General features: G+C 39.6%; 1 protein-coding gene across 1 annotated transcript; it reads right to left on the bottom strand.

Moving 5' to 3' along the window:
* Positions 1–3,252: 3,252 nt before the first annotated feature.
* On the bottom strand, positions 3,253–14,037 carry LOC117562697 (beta,beta-carotene 9',10'-oxygenase-like). Its single transcript, XM_034240574.1, has 12 exons — positions 13,894–14,037; positions 11,083–11,287; positions 10,796–11,007; positions 9,865–9,980; positions 9,619–9,721; positions 8,802–8,930; positions 8,554–8,714; positions 7,751–7,918; positions 6,807–6,944; positions 6,220–6,402; positions 5,488–5,598; positions 3,253–4,214 (listed from the first exon to the last, which is right to left on the bottom strand). The coding sequence occupies exons 1-12, from the start codon at positions 13,919–13,921 to the stop codon at positions 4,098–4,100; spliced, it is 1,671 nt and encodes a 556-aa protein (XP_034096465.1). The 5' UTR covers positions 13,922–14,037; the 3' UTR covers positions 3,253–4,097.
* Between the last annotated feature and the right edge of the window lie 3,059 nt (positions 14,038–17,096).

Genomic DNA, 17,096 nt, shown 5'->3' with positions numbered 1-17,096 from the left:
CACTCCAAAAGGCTTTTGGCAAAAGGCTAAAAACGTTAAAAAGGCCAGATAAATGTTTGATTCAAAGTTTTTTTCTTCTAACAGTTCGGGTCCGTTCCTCTAACCAGCTGTCAGGAACACACAGAGAGGTTTTTTTTGTGCCTTTTGTTCCGTCCTCTATGGAATACGCATCTGTTCTCCGGCCACACACACTGCCTCAGAAAAGGAATTGGAAAGCTGCAGTTAGTCTTCTGCTTTAATTCATTATTTATTTTTTTAATCAATTTGTTCCCTGAGTTTTTTCTACTTGCTTTCCAGTTGATTCCTGAATAGCATAATCTATCTTTTCACAGTGGGCACAACAAAGTCGGGAGGACTCTTTTGAAACTGAAGGTACTCTTTTTTCTGTCCAATAAATCACTATAGAATTTAACTTTACACAAATATTCAGATGGGCTGGTTATTGAGAAAAGGGCGTGGCAAAATGTGCTGAACAGCACCATCTAGAAGGAAAAAGTAACATTTATTTTAGAGACATCATCCCAACAGGAAGTCGGCCATTTTGAATTTAATGTAGTATTTTAAAGAGGACATATCGTAATTTCAGGTTCATATTTGTAGTGTCTCTACTGTGACATGTTTCCATGCTTTAATGTTCAAAAAGCTCTTTATTTTTCTGTGCTGCAGCACCTCTTTTCACCCTCCTGTCTGAAACCAGAGCCCAGTCTGCTCTCATTGGTTAGCTGGCTGGCTCTGTTGTGATTGGTCAACCGCTTAGAGATGTCCCGCCCCTTAGCCTATCACAGACAATGTGTTGGAGCTCTAGCCAATAGAAGCGCAGGTGTTACATAGAGACATACTGTATTAGCATTCAAATATACTTAAAGTACCACAAGTAAAAGTAGTCGTTGTGCAGATTGGTCCATTTCAAAATAATATATATGATATGTTTTATAATGATTGATCATGAAAGTGTTCTCAAAGCTGGTAAAGGTGCAGCTAGTTTGAATGACTTTGTATACTGCAGGGTAGCTTGTGAATTTACTCCAGGTGGAACTAAAGTCTGATTCAACACTTCAATCAATCAATCCACATCTGTAAAGTAACTAAAGGTATTCAATAAAAGTAGTGGATTAAAAGTACAGAACTTACCTCTGAATTGTAGTGGAGTAGAACTTATTTGAGTACAGTACTTGAGTAAATGTACTTAGTTACTTTACACACTGATAGGACTGAGTATACTGACAGCTGAATTGGGGTCTGGTGCTGACCTCTAGTGGAGGATTTGTCTTTTTTTACAGCAGATGAAAAAACTCAACTGTTGAGTATCCATGTGTTATTAATGCACTGCTGTTTTGAGGTCTTTCGGATATCATTACTTGGTGGAGAGGACACTGAGGGTCCGGCTCACCATCCACCACCACGGGGGGCTTTCTTCTCACAATCTGTGAGGACACCCTGGTTTTCCCCAGCTCCTGGGAGAACGACCTCCGTTCTTCTCTGTCCCCTCACTGTGGACGGGACCCTCAGTGTCCTCTCCACTTTCAGAGGAAGGGTCAGAGGAACTCAAAGAAATGCTGGGCTCCAGAGAGCATTCAGTGTCAGACCCCCCCTCGAACCTTGTGTCTTCTTCAGATGAGTCCTGCAGCTCGGCAGGAGGCTACAAGATTACTTCTGAAGTCTCTTCTGCACTGAAATGCTTCTTCATTTGAGTTCCTTCTCTTTGCTCCAGGTCTTTCTCCTTCTCTGCTCACTAAAGAAATAAGCCCTTGGTCAAACTGCATGTTTATCTTTGGCAGCCAGGTGCATAAACACACTAACAGTTGTTTTTGAGTAATCAAGCAGCTCTTCAAAGACACATCAAACACTTCCCTCAAAAGATGGCCTTTTTTCCCCATGAAATGATCCATGCATGCTTACAGATTCTCACAGACACACACACACACACACACACATGGAGAGGGAGGAGAGGTGTGTGCTGGTTGTGCACAGGCCTAAAAAATGGTTGTTCTATCACCTGAGAGAGCACCAGGTCACATGCTGCAGGACCTGCTGGTCTGCTGCTGGAAATGACACACGCACACACACACACACACCACTCTCGGGCCCCCCTGGTAGTCACACGGCTCCATAATATAACTTGCAAAAATGTAAGAATTCCATGCATCGGCCTACAGTGGGAAAATTGTTTAATCTGTTGGAATAGAGTAGAAATATCAAATATCACTACTTTTCTTCTCAAAGAAATGCTGACATTACAAAATGCATGGTTTTATACTGCAATGGCAGTGAGATCTAAAAATGTGGTCTGAATGGAAGTCAATGAGGCATTTTTGAGATAAATGAAATAATTCAAATAATGAAACAGGCATTTAAAGAGTTAAATTCCTGACAATGATTGAATGTTTGGTAGTTTTGAGTACGTTAGAAGTCGTATATGTGATTCATGAAAAAAAAGTAGAAAGAAATATTGATGTATGATTTAATAGCTGTTATTATGGGCGTGTACATTTTTGCCACGAAGGGGTCGAAAGGTTGAAAATTCGAGGAGGGCACAAGGGTTAAATTCGCTTTTGTATTTGCACAAATCTGCTGGTTAATCATACATTCATTTAAAATACTTTGAAGAACCTTTACCTTAGGAATTACATTGATACTAATTACAAATGACTGGGGGAACAAAAAGAGTAGAAGTGGATTTAAAAAACGTTTTGAGTGTACGGTTTAGCGAAGAGAAATGAAAAACTTGTAATTCGGTATCTAACACACTAAAATAAACAAGAACATCCACTTCCTGTCTTACCCTGTATAATAGATTGATGTAAATATACATAATAAAGCTTCATATTAAACAGCTGTATGTGTTCAGGATGCACAGACAATCATTGTAAAAACACTCGGCAGTCCAGAAAGATTTAAAACATTTTATTGGCAGAAAGAGTGTATAAAAGCAATCAAAGCTGTAAAAATATATATTGTTTGATTACAAAAGAATGTCTTTGAAGAAAAGTATAATTAGGCACTTCAATGTCACAGGTTTGAGTACCATATCAGTTATTTATAAAATACATTTAACATAAAATATTTGTATTAATAATCAAACAATTAGTTTAGCTTATAGGAAATGGGCAACTGCTCGTCTGTGTCTGCGTCGCTCAGTTACTTTTTGTGACTTAATCTAAACCAAACCAATAACACTCAAAAAGTGATCAAGATCAAGGCGGCGGTGACCATAGCTTATTTCTGTGTTCTGGTGAAATTACAGTATTTTTTAAAAGGAGTCTGAGGGCTAGGAAAAGAGCACTAAGGTAAAGTGGTAAAAATATAGCGTACACTTAAACTGATATTGACTGGCTTTAATACGTATTGCTACATTACTTTGCGTCCATGCTGATACTCTTGTCTCTTTTTTTAACATGGCAGCGTGCTGATCTCTCATTTACTTACTACGGATAAGTAGTTAACTTAAACCACCCGAATTCAGAAGTACTATCCCTTTAAAGCAAATGTTCAGCTTCTTATTTGTATTTAGTGTCTCTCCTATGACATGTCTCCATGCTTTAATGTTCAAAAAGCTTTTAATTGTTCTCATACTGCCTGTGCTGCAGCACCTCTTTTCACCCTCTGTCTGAAACCAGAGCCCTGTCAGTCTGCTCTGATTGGTTAGCTGGCCGGCTCTGTTGTGATTGATCAACCGCTTAGAGAGGTCCGGCCCCTTAGCCTATGACGTACAATGTGTTGGAGCGCAAGCCAATAGAAGTGTGAGTGTTACGTAGTGATGTCACTATGTTGCAGAAGTAATCAAAGGAGTCCGATAGAGGCTTTTCTTTGGGATTTGAACCGTTTACATGCACACAAACCTATATAAAGCACCTTAGGAAATGGAAAACCCCCAAAATCATAACAAGGCCTCTTTACTGTAAATTAATTCCTGTTGGATGTTACTAAAAACCAGAGATCAGTTCAGTAACAAAACACTGCATCTATCTTTATTTCTTGCATTCAGTACCATCGGGCATATAGTGGTTATGAGGATTAAGACTGTTTTTGGCATTATTATTCTCATTGTATAACATTTATTTAGAGACATTGTGAATCAAAATACATTAAAAAACGGTTTATGGAGTGGCATTGAACGCACCATGGAAACCATAAGCCATGTTAACGGGCACGTTGGCTCTGGCCAGTTCTTCAAATGTCTTTGCATCCAAAACCAGGAGGAACGTTCCTTTATCCTGCAGAGAAAAATGTGTTATTAGTTTCAAACCAAGAGGCTCAACGGCAACACGGACTGTTCAGTAACATGCTGCTCTGTATAGAAGAAAAAAAACATGAAATGTGCAATATTAGAAACTATTTGAACGTATTGCAACAGCGCTGATTGACAGACTGCTGCTGATTAGAGCAAAGTGTACATTTTCCTCTGCATTTGATTTGCTTTTTATCTGCAGTTCATGTCTGTTGCTCTGTCTTTCATGGAGAAGCTCTTTGTGACTACTGCTCTTGAATGTTGCTTTAACAATAAATGTGTTTGCTACTTGATGCGCTTTACAGAGCGGAGGTTAATAATACGAGCTAGCACTACTTGAGTTCAGGACTTTGCCCAACATGCTTTCAGGAAACAACACCTTCAGACGGCTCATGCTTTTTAAATAATAGGATTTAAAATTGTATTTTAATTGAAAGCTTGTTATAAGTAGAACTAACTAACTTGCTGTATATCTTTGCATACCTAAAACCTACAGACATTTCTGCTTTTTTCCCTAAGCGTTAAACTATTCAAATGCATCCTGTGTCAATTGGTCTATGAATATTTCATCCGACTCATGTATATTGTATGATGAACTCTAAACAACTTTTACTCTAAATAAAAAAAGATATACAGTATAAAATGACATAATAACACTGGTGTAACTCGAGAACTGCCACCCTTTTGACAAAATATTTAGCTGTTCGTCATCTGCTTTGTTTTTACTGTATTCTGTGTGATATCAATATGATGGGAATTTACAGCGATTCAATATGTTTGTAGGTTTCCTGGCTATGTTCTCAGACAGAAGGGTGTCGCCCCGACCATTGTCAGGCAGTTATCATATGGATGTTAGGGTTGCAATTAACATGCTGTCTTCCCCCCCACCCTTCTTGGGACTGTAATGTGGATTGCCCAGCTGAATGAATCCTCTTCCTGTGTGACATTGCTTTTCTGTGTAACAGGGTCAGATTCTTGAGCTACATCAGTGGTACAGGTGATCTGGCCTTCCAGCTGGAAATATGATTGATTCTGTTAAATGCTATAACTCTTTATTAAATAACACAACTTTGGTTTAAGCTTGTATATTTGTTCTTTTCTTACCAGAAGGTGATTAAGGGTGGAATTTCCACCACAATCCATTTTCTGCGATATGTCCATGTGAAGCACTTTGAACTGCACTTATTGTATGAAAGGTGCTATACACAAATATAGATTATTATTATTATCTGGGCTACAATTCCTGTACTGAGTCCTACCTGTGAGGGGGTGAGGACCACAGACAGGATGACACCCTCGTCCTCCTCCACAGCGTCAGGTGACGGCACAAACACCGGCTCGGACGGGAAGAACCCCTTCTGGTACCAGACCTGAGGTCACAGACAGGAAAAGAGCATAAGTAAAGGAGCGAGGCGTTCAGGATCCTGATCCCCATGAATGTTCTTTTTCCGCCTCGCTGCTCATTATCCCAGCTATTACAAGGGTATGTTCTACTGTAGAGAAACCAACAACTTGACTCACAATACTGACTTCTAAATGGATTATTGTTGAAGTCCACATTTTGCCTTTGTCTTGGTCAAAAACTGACACCCCTAGAAAAGTGTGTTCTACCTGCAGATCAAATCCATAACAAATATGTTATGATCAACTAAAGTTAGGTACAATTTCAGATGAATAAAAGAGTGAATGTTAGCCTCTGTAAGTCAAGGAATACTAAGAATATTATTTTGTTATGATTTGCATTTGGAATAAAATGTATAACTTTCATTAAGGCATTGAATAAACCGTTTTTCCATGAAGAATTTATTACAATAACTCATTTAAAAGTTGTAGTTTTTAAAATGTGGACACACACACACACACACACACACACACACACACACACACACACACACACACACACACACACACACACACACACACACACACACACACACACACACACACACACACACACACACACACACACACACACACACACACACACACACCTTGAGCGTCTTGTCCTTGAGGTCCATCTTGAGCAGAGAGTCTCCCACCAGGTGTCTGAATCCGCAGCCGTAGAAATATCGGTATTGTCGCGTGTTATATTTCCCGTAGTTGATCTGAGGGAACTCCAGGCCACCGTACTCGTAGAGGTCGTCTCCATGGAGATCCTCGTGTTGGCAAAACACCTGTTGACAAAGAGCGGATCAACTCTATTGTCCCACTGTTTGTAGGATCAACTATTTGCATATCCCCCTTTTACACTTCCTCTTGCCCTCCTGAAAAGTAAACCCTTAACATATGTCTCTGTTAAACACATACAAGACAACAAATTAGAGTTTAAGACTATATGTTTTAAATGATTATATGATCATTTGACACGACAATGTTCATATGGATTTGATATTACCAGTGGTGAAATAAAACAAAGTACATTTACTCAAGTATTGTACTTATAGCCTACTATTTACAACAAGTATGCTGTGACTTGTAATAGAGTATTTCTACATTATAGTATTGTTTCTTCTACTCCAGTAAATGAGCCGAGTACTTTAAAAGCTGTCAGGAAAACAAACTGTTCTTAACAACCCACCTTATCTTTGTTGATCTGGACACAGGTTGCTGTACTGGAGGGCCGTGTGTTCAGGTTCTGGTCTGTCGGGGTCTCACCCGTCAGCTGCAGCGGCAGAACAAAACGCCTCGGGAAGGACCTGCATATTGTGTTGTAGACCTGACAATGACACCACACAGGAATGCAGTGTTTATGCATTTTGGGGAATTTAGGGAGGGTAAAAAAACACAACGGCGACTCTCAGGGTGGGCTTTACCTTTGTTTACTGAACAAAATGGAATGTAATTTGATTTAGCCAGTCAACATTAACGCTTGCGATCATCTGGAACTTTACCGCGTTCAAAAATAAAAAAGTTTGACCCAAAGCCGCTCCCGTAATTGGCACAAGAGACATACATTGCACTGACTGGAGACCACTGGACGTCAGGAAGAACAATCACTAGCTCGTGGTTAAGACAAATGTTCTGCACTCGATGGCTTCAGGTGTGGTGAAGTCACAGGAGGCATTTTGGAGAAGCACAAACAAGTTTCTTGAAGTTGCAGATTGAGTGGGAGATAGCGGAGAGGTTCATTACTGAGAGGACAGATAGTGTGTAGCGCACATTATGAAGAGGGTCATCACAGCGGCATTTTATAAGTGTCGGAAAATTGGCGAACTTCATGCCAATGAATCCGAAATCATGTAATAAAGTAAAAAATAAACTCTGATTTATCTTACCAGTTTGTCATGCATTTCTTAATTACAACACCACATGTTTATTTGTTTTATCCCCCAATACTTGTATTTTAAAAGTGTGATTAATCACAGATAATTTGTTTGTTATCGATTGAAAACATTAGTAGTGTAAATGGAGCAAAGGCATCTGTTTTCAAGTTTCTGGAAGTGGCACAAGAATGACACGGTCTCACAGTGTGATAGCAGCAGAGAGAATACTACAATATGAGCATATTATTGATAAACTGACCTCATCTAATGCTTCTCCTGACTTGCGTAAGTTCTGGATGAGATAGTTGTTGATGGCTCCACCGTCGTCTGCGCAGCACAGGTCGACCATCAGGAACCCGTCCTCCTCGAAGGCGTTGATCTGATGGAAGTTGGACACGGCTTTGGTGTGGTACTTCACCGGGCTAACCTGCGAAACAGAAGTCACTGTTAGATGATCCAGGTTTTAAAAGGTCTCCTATCATACTGTTTTTCATCAATATATTATAGGTCTCAGATAAATACAGAACATGTCTCTGAAGTGTTTGGCTCCAAGCACCAAACAGATCATTGCAGCATTACCCATAATCCCCTCTGTTTCAGCCCTGTTTCAAAAGTGCTGATTCTCTGTCTGTTACTTTAGATGAAAATAAGGAGCCCCTCCCCACGCCCCTCTGAGAGAGATTTGGTTACAAAGAACTCAATGGTGCTCTAGGAGGAGATTCAGGTGATAAGGTGGGGGGGGGGGGGGTTACCTTGGTTGCTGATTGGCTAATGGTTACACAAGCCAAAAAATCGTTATGACATCATAAAGTGGACAAAATCTGATCAGCTCATTTTCAGACAGGTTTTTATAGAAATGGATCAGGACAAAAAGAGAGAGAATCTTTGTTCCTGAAACGTTCAGAGTCTCTTTACACAGAGGGGACACATGTTGATGTAGAAGAGACATGAAGAAGAGGGGACACATGTTGATGTAGAAGAGACATGAAAAAGTGGATTTATTATAATAGGTGACCTTTAAAGAAGTGAGGGGATTGCCCTGCATCTATAATCACAACTCACCTCGCCTGTACGCTTGTCCACGAGATGGAAGACAGTTTCCTGTTTGGGATCCCAGTAGATGCCGTCGCTCAAAGCCTTCCCCCTCAGTTTAGCTGTGACTATCTTCATCAGGTCCATCTTTATTGGCTGCTCGATGAACACCACGTAGTTCTCTGACATGGCTGGAGGCAGGAGAAGGGTGTCATTGGCAGCTTAAATTGAAATAAAAACACCACAGATGAATACTATATCCAGGAGTGCTGTCTCACCAAAGCTGTGGTAGTAGGAGGGATGGGACTTGTTGGCAGGCACAATGGAGCAGAGGACTTTGGCTCCTTGGAGAGTGTCTTTGGAGTCAGACTTCTCAGGAGGAACTCTGATGATGTTGTACAACGCTCCTGATAAATAGGATAAACGGGATAATCAGGGGTAGAAAGCGACAAAGTACATTTACTCAAGTACTCTACTTAAGTACACTTTTGAGGTACTTTACCCGAGTATTTCCATTCTACTTCGTCCCCTAATTTATGTTGTTTTGTCTGCCTGACTGTTTTGTTTTGTTTGTTTTATTCCTGTTTTTCTGTAAAGCGACCTTGGGTCCCCTGAAAGGCGCTATATCAATTTAAGTTATTATTACTTTATTTCAATTTGTAAGCAAATAGTTTACATCTTGTTTCCATGTATTTACTTTGCAGGTTATAATTATCAATATGAGAAATGTCTCCGTGTATTGATATAAATCGGCGCTGCTTTTAACAACAAACCATATGTAAGCATCTGTGCAGTATAATCAAAGCATTATTATTCAATAGAATGCTCATTTTGACGAAAACATGCATTTTCACTGAATCCTTACTATTCAAAACACTTTTGCATAACACCAAACACCATTTTATCTAAATATAACTTTGCTGTTCTTAAACGCAACCCCCAGTTACTTCAATTCAACCAGAATTCTCTAGTTTTGTTCACATTGGAGTTTAGGAAAAGTGATATATATATATATATATATATATATATATATACATATATACACACACATTTTGTGGGTCTTGCATTTCTTTAAGTTGAGTCAACTGGACCTACCTTTGCTTCCATAGGAGTTACCCATATTGTAGGCGGTACCGTCAGGGTCATAGTGGGGGTGAGCAGTAGCTCCATTCACAGCAATGAACTTGCTCCAGTCTACCTACAAAACACAACCGAGCAAAATGGCAAGATGAGGATTAGGGCTGATATAGCTGGACTATAAAGACAGATTATGTATATTTATATATACATGTAAAATAATGACACTGTTATCGTTTTCTATATATGGCTCCATGTTATTACCTTGTCCAATGTTTCTAAGTTTTCCGGGTTCACTCTATGCATGAAGTTTGTCTCCGTGCTGACATAGTAGTCACCTTTGTATTTCACAAAGCTCACACTTGCATTGTCCGTGGAGTCTGTAACAGAGAGAAACACACAGTATTGGCCTTTTCAAGGAACAAGAGTCTTCCTTCCTCAGCAGGAATCTTTTCAGCAGCAGTTCAGCAGGAATGTGAAATGTTCAGTGTGGGTTAAACCCTCTAAGGTTCCCGACTGCAACAGATGTTGTTATGTAATCCTCGTTTAAACAGAGCACTAGAGCTCCTCCCCTGGCCCCATACTGTCAGCAAAACTTCTTCCACTAGATTTACATTGTCTCTTGAGCTTCTTCTGAGACCACCAAGCTGCAGAAAGTGAAGCCCCACTCTCAGACAATTTACTTTATTTATTTATAGAAGGACCATGCATACAAAAACATTAATCTCAGCAAAGAGAAGAGATGCAATATGCCAGATTATAGCTAATAGCTCATTTCCATCTGTGGTCCTCAGACAGGTTCATAACAATCAATAAACAAATAATAACATTGCATGATCTCTATCAGTCAAACAATTTTAAAACCTGATTTAAGTACAGCTCAATAAATTAATACATAGTACACTTGAAATACACTTACATGATCTCGGTCACTCAAATAATTACAAAGCCTGATTTAAATTCAGGTTACGAACATAACACTTAGTACACTTCAAATACACTTAAATAAAATATCTACGATATAGTATGACAATACAGTTCAAATAAATAAAAAATAAATAAAATAAAATAAAAAACTCAGATTACAGTGTCACCCAATCACCCAACAAAACCAACTACAGTCAATCTTCATGAGCCCTCGCCTTTTGTCACAAGTTTTCAATGTTCTCCGTCTCTTCTTATTCAGTGTACTCACCCATCATCTCAAAGCGGGACAGGAAGCGCTGGAAGATGTTTTTACAGGGGTCCGGCAAAGCGAGGGTACCAAATTCTGACATCATGATGCGGTCCCTTTCACTATTCTTCCTGTAGGCCTCGCTGTTCAGGAAGCGACTCATGTAGGTCACCTGGCCTTCTGCGATGGTGAACTTATGCAGCAACGCCATCCCATCAAACCAGTGATTGTAGCTGTGAAGAAATTAACGCTTTAGTCAAACACGTTTAAACACGTTATTTGTTTGTGTTGTTGTGCAGGTGACTCACTGTGTGTTTCCAAATTCAAACTTCCCCGGGCCGTTTCGGAGGAGGTTTCCTTTGACCCATGAAGGAATGGATCCTTGTACCTCAGTGGAGATGGGCTCTGGGGTTTCTTCTACAGAGCACACCAAAGGCTCAATGGTCTCCAGCCCCTTCATCGCGGTGGTAATGCATTTCTCGGCCTTGCCATTGTCAACAGGCTTGGCATCATCTGTCGGAAACACATAAACACTCAGTCATACCCTTATGGTTCTTACCTTGACTACTACAAGAACAATCGACATCTAAACTGATCTACAAACTCGATCATTTAGAGCTAAAGTGACTGCTAGAGTTCAGTTTGTCAGTGGGAGGAATAACTGGGTCAGAGTGGTTTTGTTATCTTTGGCTTCACTAGAGTGTTAGCAAACATCCTAAACAATTAGGAATGTTCCATATGTCAGATCCAGTGTCAGATCTCTAATGTTTGTTGAGCTTTCAGTCACGCAGTACAGGGGGGTATACTACGAAGCAGGATGTTCGCTTAGCCGGCTAAATTCAGGGAAAACTCCGGCTTTCCGGTCCTACGAAGCTGGTTCTCTTTTTAGCAGGCTAGATCTCCATGGTAACTTATGCTTAACGGCTAACCTGGTCGGGACCAGGATAGGTTGCAGGCTAAGAGCTCAACTCAGTGAAAGCACCGCCTGCTGACCAATCAGAGCTCAGTGTGCGGAGTTTAAAGCGATCAAGTCATATTACAAGAGAAAGGAAATACAGAAAAACTGCCATTGCAGGAAAGACGGCCGGCAAAAATCACCGACTGTGTGAACATTAATAGAATATCATCTCCCATCTTCAGAGCAATCTGACTATTATAACATTAGCGTTAAGAAAGCTTACTTAAATATCTGCCACAACATAAGTACACTGAGTGCAGACGTCGATGTGTCCCATTATCATTCATATCACATCATAATGTATCATATCTCCTTATCTGAGTCAGCTGAGCCGTATCTGGCCGTGCAACACAGACAGTGTCACATACTGTATGCAGAAGTATTATTTTAAGCAACACATTAAGTTGACGAAACACTCGAGACAAATGTAATTAAAGTCAAATCGTGTTTTAGACGGGGCAGTGATATCATAAACCTGTTAATGTATGCATTCAAACACTTTTTCTTTTGCCAGCTGTATTCACCTTATAGGTGCAGACTATGTGGCTTTTATCCTGGATAAAGTGTTTAAGTCATGGATGTTTAAAGTTTAACTTATTCATTTTTGACTAGTATTAAAGTTCACTTTTCATTCAGGAAGTATGACGCTGCGCTGTCAGTGCGCTTCTCCATGTTTGTGATTGGTCGAATGCTCCAAATACCACCCCTTTAATGTGAACGCGCACCTAACTAGATAGGACACGGCTGGCTTGAGCGATCCACTTGATAACCAGCGTCGTAGTACAGTTTAGCGAGAGCGCGTATGTTTTGGATTAGGCCAACCGGCTAACTCAAACATATCCAGGTTAGGTTGAACCAGCTTCGTAGTATAGGCCCCAGGTCTAAGGATGCTCCTCCTGTATTGTTTTTTTATTATTATTATTATTATTATTATATTCCTAATCCTATACATGTACAATATCGTAACAAATTAAACAAAAAAAACACATGAAAAAAGGAAATGAGCAAAACAAGGCAAGTGTATGTATAGCACGTCAACACTGGGTAATTCAAAGTGCTTTACAAAAAAACAAAAAAGCAAGAGCAGTAATATATAGTGCAGCGGAATCACACTATAAAATGACATTTAAAAACCATCAAGGAGACTAAAATAAAAATTAAATCAGCTAAAAATAGGATAATACAGGTATAAAACAAAGGACTCGTGAAAATCACAGTGCAAGATATGAAAAGTTATTGGGTAATGGTTGACATATTACCAGACCAACTTCAGCAGAACTACAATAAAGTCAACCCACTGCACTCAACTCAAGAATGGCGGTGTAAAAATAAAAGCCAACCTGTCATTGACCCCCATGAAGAGAAGAGTTATTGTGTAATAATAATAACCTCCTATAGAGGAAGTACCGCAGGCAGTCTGATGTTTACCTGGTTAACATTTCCTGTATTCATTGCCTATTTACAAAATTGCATTGCCTTACGAGCAGTGTGGATACAAATGAAACTCCTCTCGTATCATGTTTCATTTCTACAGACAGAGTATTTTGAAGAACAGTTTGTACAGCCTGATCGCCCATCATCCTGATTTAGATCAACCCGTGATAACGAGGCAGTAACAGCACATGATGTTTTATTATGCATAGGCTACGCAGCAGAACATAGGAATAAGGCTAGGGGGATAACGGTATTTTATTTTTTTATTTAGCCTTTATTTATACAGGTGTAAAATCTCATTGAGACATATATAGATATATACAGTCTATGATTGAGACACAAGGTCTCATTTTCAAGAGAGACCTGTTCAGTGGTAACACTACCACACAAAGTTACAGACAGACAGGACACTAAACACAGAGGCAACACTCAAATACAACATCGTAAAAAAAAAGTAGTCATTGAAATCCATATAGTAGTCAGATATAGCAGGTGCAAACACCCACAGATGATTTCTCCAGCTTTTTTTAAATGAGTTTAAAATCCGTGATGGGTATCAAACTGGTCAGATTAAATTCCTGCTGAAGTGTGTTCCAGGTCGAGGAGGAAGTGTATAATAGTGTATAATGTGGGGCGCCGCGTAACATGCATCAGCGCTGAATCCATCCAAATGTGAATACACAGTTTTCTCTGTATAGTAAACGGGTATTAAATGTAGCAGGCTTACCTGAACTGTCGATATTCACAGGAGGCATATCTTCGTGTATTGTGGATGGATACAACTGCTGCCTTGTGACCGCGTCTTGCTGCACCCACCATATGAATTTAAGTGCATGCAGCAACACTATTACGTAACACCAGATGAGGGGAGGCTGCTTTGCGCATGCGCAACACAATTTCACGTGGAATTCGATTTTCGAGGGCGTGCGGGGATGGTTTATTAGATGTATTAGGAAAGAGCATAACAGACGATATATTTTAAGCATGCAAGAAAGGTGTGCATGTGTTGAGTGTCATGATGTTCGTTTTGTCTGTTTAGTTATGGGTTTATTTTTGAAATGCTGTTTTCCCCGTGTCTGGTCTTCCTTCCTGTGTTTGCCCTCCTGTGTCTGATTGTCTGATTGTGTTCACCTGTTGCCCTTGTGTTTCTGCCTCCCCTGCCCAGCTGTGTCTTGTCCTGTGATTACCCTGCTGCGTATTTAGTCTTGTCATCCCCCGTGCTCCTTGTCCGATCGTCTTCTTTCATGTCCTCCTTGCTAGTGATGGTGAGATGAAGCGTTATGAAGCTTTCCAGCCAATTGGTTCGCAAAAGGGTTCATCTCATGAGGCTTCATCATGGGCTTCATTTGAACACAAACCCCCCTGTTGGTCAAAGTGTGTAAAACAGGCAGATTGGACATCTCAACAGTGTGCTCTATCTCATACCGAGTTCCCATTGAGTAAAGCCTTAGAATAACTCTAAACAACGAACATAACATCACATTTTCATGTTAACAATATCGTATTTATTCCAGTTGAATGATTGTGATTGAAAAACCTAAGGAGGCTGGTAAACATTGCAAAGAGGGATTTGTATTCCTTAATAATATTCATAAACTTAACCATGTTGTAGCCTGAGAAAGGCTAAACCATATCAAAGAATACATTTATTAACAACATTATCTCATTTATGTAGCTTTTATAAACAACAAAAAATACGTATTGTGCAGTCATTGAACCAGGGACCCTGCGGTCATGAGTCAACTGTTTTCCATCTGAGCCACAGCACACACATTAAATCTTCCTGAAAACACTGACACATATGTATTCCTGTATTTATTCATTTATTTGTTCATGTTTTTATTCCTACATTTATGTATGCTTGCATCCATTTATACTTATGACATGTTCCGACCTCTACTATCATGCCATATTTGAATAATATATTGTAGGGCCATTTATAAAACATGTCTGTGAAGTTTTTTTTCAAAATACCAAACGGTTCATGCATTTTAGCCTTGCATCATTTCGCTCTATTTGCTGTATTCCAGCCCTGTTTTTGCAAGGGCTGATTCTGTCATGGGAGCCTGCCTGCAGGCAGCAGTCTCAGGACACCTCCACTCTGAGGACACCTCCACTCTCAGCACAGGAAGTGCATGCACACTAAGAATTACAAAATAAAATCGCCACTATAAGTACAGTGCCACTTTCCGAACAGGAAATGCACGCAAATACAAAATAAAATCGTACTGACACTTATTATATACATACAGTATGTATCAATCAATCAACGTTTATTTATATAGCCCAATATCACAAATGTTACATTTGTCTCAGTGGTCTTCACAGTTTGTACAGAATATCAGTATGACAATACGATACCCTCTGTCCTTAGACCCTCACATCGTACAAGAAAAAACTTCCGGAGAAAACCCACAGTTTAAAGGGAACATGGGAGAAACCTCAGGGAGAGCAACAGAGGAGGGATCCCTCTCCCAGGAAGGAGAGATGTGCAATAGATGCCGTGTGTAATGTACCAAATGTTAATAATATATGTATATAATAAGTGTCATATGTATATATATAAAAATAGGGACACCTTGTATTGTTTACTCTCAGTATAGCACCACTTTCCGAACAGGAAATGCACAAAATACAAAATAAAATCGCACTGACACTTATTATCCATATATATATATATATTAATGCTGTCAAAATGATCGCGTTAACGGCGGTAATTAATTTTTTGAATTAATATTTAACGCATTTAACGCATAAGCAGAATGGCCCGCCCCATACATCCCACCAATGGCAGCGCCAGAGTATGGCTGGGGTAGGCTACAGCCCAGGGGCGGATCTAGAAAAATATTCATGGGGTGGCAAGAGGGTGGCAGGAGAATTTGAGGGGTGGCATCCCCTGGCAGAAGTATATGCTGATTTAATCGCAGTCATATCAATTAATGTTAACTTGGAAAGCCACAATATTGATATTTTAACTCAATAACATAGGTGACATTATTGTGGCACATCAGTAAAGCCATAAATATAAATATATAAGGTGGATGTAATGAATTTTAACTGAATGAGTTGGTTTCACTCTTAGACCAGCAGGGGTACCAAATCTATGCAGACTGCTGCAATAAGTATAATTAACTGTCTCATCGATGTGTGTCTGTATGAATATGATAATATTAACAATCATATCATTCCTATCAGCTGTCAATCACTGTTATGATTCACATATTCAGTGTTATTATTAAATAAACAATATTTTTTGGAGGAGTTAATGATGAATGCTACTCAAGATGCTTGCTCGCCCTCCTTCAAATTTGAAAGACAAGTAATTACTATCATAAATCAAAAGAATCAAAAGAACAGTTCAGCGTCCCACAACTTTACTGCAAACAGTTACAACCTTGACTTTACATCAGAAAGAACAAACATTAAAGAAGTGACTAACTGCATCAGTTAGGGTTAAAAAACGTGTATTCAGCTAAAACATATACATCGCTGCAGTTATTATCCAGTGGAAAGCCCTAACCTACTAGTTAAATCAAAGTGGTTACTCTTTTTTGGCTGGGCAGTGTAATTTTACACACCGTCTTATTTGACTTTCTCAGGACTTGAAACTGTTTTTTGGGGGCCGACCCCCACAAAGAAAAAATATATATTTACACAGGTAAGGTCATCGTCTTAACAGTTTATTATTCTCATCGACTCATCCGTGAGCAGAGCATCAAGTTGGCATGCCTATAACAGCTGAATGTGACGATTACCATCTTGATCAGCAAAACGCCTCACAAACGATTTAAAGCTATGGTGCGTTTTGATTCAATGCTGAGTACAGCCAAACTTGACAGGCTCTTCTCTGTCATTGTAGACTGCAAACAGTGGCGGCGCCAGAGTATTTGTGTTGGGTAATCTGTGGTAGGGCTAACCCATACAGTGGTT

The sequence above is a fragment of the Gymnodraco acuticeps genome, unplaced genomic scaffold, assembly GCF_902827175.1.
Source record: "Gymnodraco acuticeps unplaced genomic scaffold, fGymAcu1.1, whole genome shotgun sequence".
NCBI classification, from domain to species: domain Eukaryota; kingdom Metazoa; phylum Chordata; class Actinopteri; order Perciformes; family Bathydraconidae; genus Gymnodraco; species Gymnodraco acuticeps.
Note: the sequence above shows the minus strand (reverse complement) of the source record. Positions and strands in the feature narration are given on the sequence as shown.

Excerpts from the sequence above, each read along its gene's own strand:
- LOC117562697 (XM_034240574.1), bottom strand. The coding sequence starts at position 13,921 with ATGCCTCCTGTGAATATCGACAGTTCAG. Across the intron at positions 6,403-6,806 it reads TCCAGATCAACAAAGATAAG|GTGTTTTGCCAACACGAGGA; the intron begins GTGGGTTGTTAA and ends CTTTGTCAACAG. Across the intron at positions 4,215-5,487 it reads TGGTCCTCACCCCCTCACAG|GATAAAGGAACGTTCCTCCT; the intron begins GTAGGACTCAGT and ends TTTTCTCTGCAG.